We start from the raw sequence: 5,050 nt of genomic DNA on the forward strand, positions 1-5,050 counted from the left end.
AGAGAGAGAGAGAGAGAAAGAGAGAGAGAGCGAGAAAGGGAGAGAGAGAGAGAGAGAGAGAGAGAGAGAGAGAGAGAGAGAGAGAGAGAGAGAGAGAGAGGGAGAAGAGCGAGATAGAAGAGAGCGGGAGAAGAGAGAGAGAGAGAGAGAGAGATTTGTATAAATATATATATATATATATATATATATATATATATATATATATATATATATATACATATATTATATATATATATATATTATAGTATAGTATATATAATACACTGCAGTAATAGCCAGTAATACAGCAAATAAAAAAAAAATGACATCATAGTAATCCAATGGTCCTGTAGCTGGCTGCAACAAAATGATGTGGTGGGCACCTTTACAGGTGAATGAAGCCTATTGGGCACAGAGCCCATGATGTTGAGTGAATGGCAGCTGGGTGCAATGCTCTGCAGTCCTCTGCACACTCCTCTTACCCCCGAGCCCCCATAGAGGTGATAGATGCTGAGCCTAGCCCTGTACTGATGAAGCCCCTCTTCCCGCTCCCCGCACCCCGCTCCCCTCTCCCCTCTCCCCGCACCCCGCTCCCCGCTCTGCGGATCTCAGCTGTCATATGCGGTGACACCGCAGCCTCACCTCTTCAGGCAGGTGGCAGGGAAGGAGGTGACCCCGGCTAGTCCTTTGCACATCCTGGCGGTGAGGTCGGGTTCCCAGACACGGAGAGAATTGCTCTTGTGCTTGTCTTCTATGTCACTGGATGTGATTGTCCAGCTTGTCACTGCTTGGCTGCTGCTGCCTCCCATCCTCTCATCTTTTTATAGCCTCAAACAACAGGACACAGAGGCGGGCAGCAGCCAATCACAGCCGCCCCCTGATCTGCGCGGAGTACTCCGCCACCCTCCCTGCCAGCATCATCCCTCCCTCCTTCCTCCATCATCATCATCCCTCCCTGCTCTCTTTTTTTATTCCCCTCCTCTGAGTGTACCAGGAAAAATCAGCAAGTGTTGACGTGTGAGGAGGAGGAGGAGGAGAGGGAGACAGAGAGCAGAGCAGGGATGATGATCTATAGCAAAGTCTGCAAATCTTTATCCTACACAAAGACTTTTATGGGAACACCATCCGCTCTACTACATTGGGGGAGAAAAGGGGGCTACTAATCCCTGATTCGGGGACTTTACTTATTGACCAAACAGAAAGTTTCAGATTGTTAAAGTGATATTAAACCCATTTTTTTTTTTTTTATACTAGTATGACTACTAAAGTGCTAATAAACCCAAAACAGAAATATAATATATTGCAAAATAAGAGGTAAAAAGCACAGTTTGCTATATATAGTGCCACATCCTAATATTAACCACTTGAGCTCTAGACAATTGTACCCTCAAAAAATGACCAGGGCATTGTTTTCTTTAAAGTAGCACTGCGCTATTTTAAAGTAGAACGAATGGCAAACATTTTTATATTTCATTTTGGTAGAGTAAAGTTGGATACACACGATACAATCTCCTTTAGATTTACCAAAACCATATAATATGAGGTCAAACCTAAACACTTATAATTTGTATGCAATCAGACAGGCCCTTGCACTACATAGTTGAAGGTAAATCTAAAGGAAATCGAACAACAAAAGTTGTATAGTGTGTATCCACCTTAAGGGAGGGTTATAACCCCTGTCAAAAAAATAAAAAAAATTCCACCATCTGTTTTTTTTCTTTTGTTTTTTTTCCTTTTGCTTTGTTTTTCCCTTCCCTTTCCCCATTCCCCTTCTTCCATGGGATAGGGGGTTTTGCATGAATATGTATATTAACATGGTTCTTGCTGATTTCTTTGTATTGTGTATTGACTATATTGTTTGTTAACACTAGGTATTCAGTCAGATATTGAGAGACTAAAGCCCTGAAGAAGACAATTTCTACTGTCTGACTATTACCTTAACCGTGTTTATATACATATATAGATATATTTATGTAAATAGATATAGATATCTATTTCTATCTATAGATCTATTTCTATCTATCTATAGATATCTCCTGCCTTTACACGCACATGAACTTTAATAACATCCCAGTCTTAGTCCGTAGGGTTCAATATTGAGTTGGCCCACCCTTTGCAGCTATAACAACTTTAACTCTTCTGGGAAGGCTGTCCACAAGGTTTAGGAGTATGTCTATGGGAATGTTTGACCATTCTTCCAGAGGCGCATTTGTGAGGTCACGCACTGATGTTGGATGAGAAGTCCTGGCTCACAGTCTCCGCTCTAATTCATCCCAAAGGTGCTCTATCAGGTTGAGGTCAGGACTTAGCTTGCCAGTCATGTTCCTCCACCTCAAACTCGCTCATCCATATCTTTAGGGACCTTGCTTTGTGCACTGGTCCAAAAAATTTGGTGGTGGGGGGGATTATGATGTGGGGTTGTTTTTCATGGGTTGGACTTGGCCCCTTAATTTCAGTGAAGGGAACTCTTAAGGCGTCAGCATACCAAGACATTTTGGACAATTTCATGCTCCCAACTTTGTGGGAACTGTTTAGAGTTGGCCCCTTCCTGTTCCAACAAGACTGTGCACCAGTGCACAAAGCAAGGTCCATAAAGACATGGATGAGTGAGTTTGGGGTGCAGGAACTTAACTGACCTGCACAGAGTCCTGACTTCAACCCGATAGAAGACCTTTGAGATGAATTAGAGTGTCCAACATCAGTGCCTGACCTCACAAATGTGCTTCTGAAAGAATGGTCAAACATTCCAATAGACACATTCCTAAACCTTGTGGACAGAAGAGTTGAAGTTGTTATAGCTGCAAAGGGTGGGCCAACTCAATATTGAATACTACGGACTGAGACTGGGATGCTATTAAAAAGTTCATGTGCATGTAAAGGCAGTCGTCCCAATACTTTTGGTAATATAGTCTACAGTATATGGCACCCCGTCCTAATATTAGCCTCTTGAGCTCCGGACGATTGTACCCCCTTCATGATCAGGGCATTTTTTGGCTATTCAACACTGTGCAGCTTAAACTGCAATGCTGTACCCAAACTAAATTTATAAAATTTTTTTACACAAATAGAGATTTCTTTTTGTGGTATTTGATCACCAATGTTTTTTTTTTTTAAACCATACCTCCCAACTTTTTGACAAGGGTACTAGGGACACCTATTAGTAAAAGTATGTAGGCATAGGTCACGCCCCAGTCACGCCCCCTTAAAGGAGAATTATACAAAAAAAATGATTAGTTAAACCCACAAGTGATTTTTTACCACCACTATTCCTTTATACTGGCTTCTGGAATTTACAAATGCAGCCATTTAGAAATTGGATGAGAGGTTTAGTACTGGGAAACACTTTTTGAAAGGTAAAAAGTGCATTTTATATACAACTATATAGATCAGACCAAACTGAGGGATAAACATGGAGGAAAAAGGGTCAGAGGGACTTTGTTCCAAATCGGGGACAGTCCCTTGGAATCAAGGACACTTGGGAGCTATTGTATAAACAAATTTAGTTGTATAAACTAAAAAAAGACCAAACATTTTGGAAAAAAAAAACAATATTTTTTACTTTCTGCTATAAAACATATCCAATAAAAAAAAAAATTGAAATAAAATAAATAAATTTTGTCCAAAACGTATTCTACTACATGTTTTTGATAGAAAACAAAATTCGACTAAGTGTATATTAATTGGTTTGCATGAACGTTAAAATGCCTGCAAACTATGGTATATATACTGGAATTTAAATTTTTTGATTTTTTTTTTATACTACTAATGGCCACAATCAACAACTTATAATGGGATAACAATATTGCGGTGAACAATCTGACACTAACTGAAGCTGGGGGGAACTAATTAACTGCCACTGACATTACCAGTGACATCAATATATGATCAGTGCTAATACTTTACACTGTCACAGTACTAATTACACTGACTGGGAAAGGAAGGGAAGTTAAAGAGGAGTTCCGCCCCCCCCCCCCCCCAAAAAAGAAATTTAAAAGTCAGCAGCTACAAAAGTGAAGCTGTTGACTTTTACTATTTTACTACTTACCTGCCCAGGCAACCAGCGATGTCCTCACCTGAGTCAATTTTTGAATCGGCTCTTGAGTGCTGATGCCGCTATCTTGGCCAAGGGAAACTGTTTCCTTCTGCGCATGTGCGAACTGCGCTGCGCTTTGTGAAAGGGCCGACTGTAGGGGGGAAGGAGGGGGGAGCCGAACTTCAAAAACCAGGTAGCCGCTCCCCCTTCCCCCAAAAGGTGCTAAACGTGGCAGTGAAGGGGGAGGAGGCAGACAGGTTGACCTTCCCCTTTTAGGTGGAGCTCCGCTTTAACATCTAGGACGATCAAGGTTTTAAATATGTGACTAACTATGGTAAAGTGTGTAAAGTGTGCTGCTTTTTTTTTAACTGATCTCTCATTTTCTCATCCCTGAAACTGACAGATCCTTCTTACAGAGCTCTGTGTTGTTTACCAGCCGGGCAGGGGGGCACGCATGAGTGCCCTGACCATAGAAGTAGGCAGCAAAATATGGGTACATCGCTTTGCCTTCAGCGGCTGCTCGCCCGCAGTATATTGCGGGTGGGTAATCCGCAAGTGGTTAAGCTGAGATAAAACAGAAAAGAGATTTAAAAACTTTATGGTGCCAACCACAACCCCAGAGGAAAAAGGAGACTCACAGAGACACTTAAAAGCGCATAATTTTATTACAATCATATAAAGGGCACAATAACTTCTCTGATAGAGCACCAGTCCCATCTGGCCCAAAAGATCATAAATACAAATGTCATAGAGCTAGAAACATTATAGTCTAACAATTCAGGAGCCAAGTGTACAGGAAGAGGAGCAGCCGTCTCATAATATATTGCAGCTTACCAATCATTAAAGTGTATCTAAATCCAAATACAAACATTTATTTCTTGCAGTTTACCAATTCTTAGATGTGGTCACTGCATTAGTTTCCTTTTTATTTTTTTACTAGTAATGGCGGCGACCTGCGATTTTTATCGGGACTGCGACATTTTGGCGGACACATCGGACACTTTTGACATGTTTTCGGGACCATTGGCATTTATACAG

At 41.3% G+C, this 5,050-nt stretch overlaps 1 protein-coding gene across 1 annotated transcript in view; it reads right to left on the bottom strand.

Moving 5' to 3' along the window:
* RGS4 (regulator of G protein signaling 4) overlaps window positions 1–898 on the bottom strand; it is a 19,602-nt gene extending 18,704 nt beyond the window's left edge. The window contains exon 1 of the mRNA XM_073593281.1: window positions 622–898. Coding sequence (XP_073449382.1) covers window positions 622–788 — 167 coding nt within the window. The 5' untranslated portion in view covers window positions 789–898. The remainder of the gene's footprint in view (window positions 1–621) is intronic.
* Between the last annotated feature and the right edge of the window lie 4,152 nt (window positions 899–5,050).

Source organism: Aquarana catesbeiana, linkage group LG07 (assembly GCF_042186555.1).
Source record: "Aquarana catesbeiana isolate 2022-GZ linkage group LG07, ASM4218655v1, whole genome shotgun sequence".
Taxonomy (NCBI): Eukaryota; Metazoa; Chordata; class Amphibia; order Anura; family Ranidae; genus Aquarana; species Aquarana catesbeiana.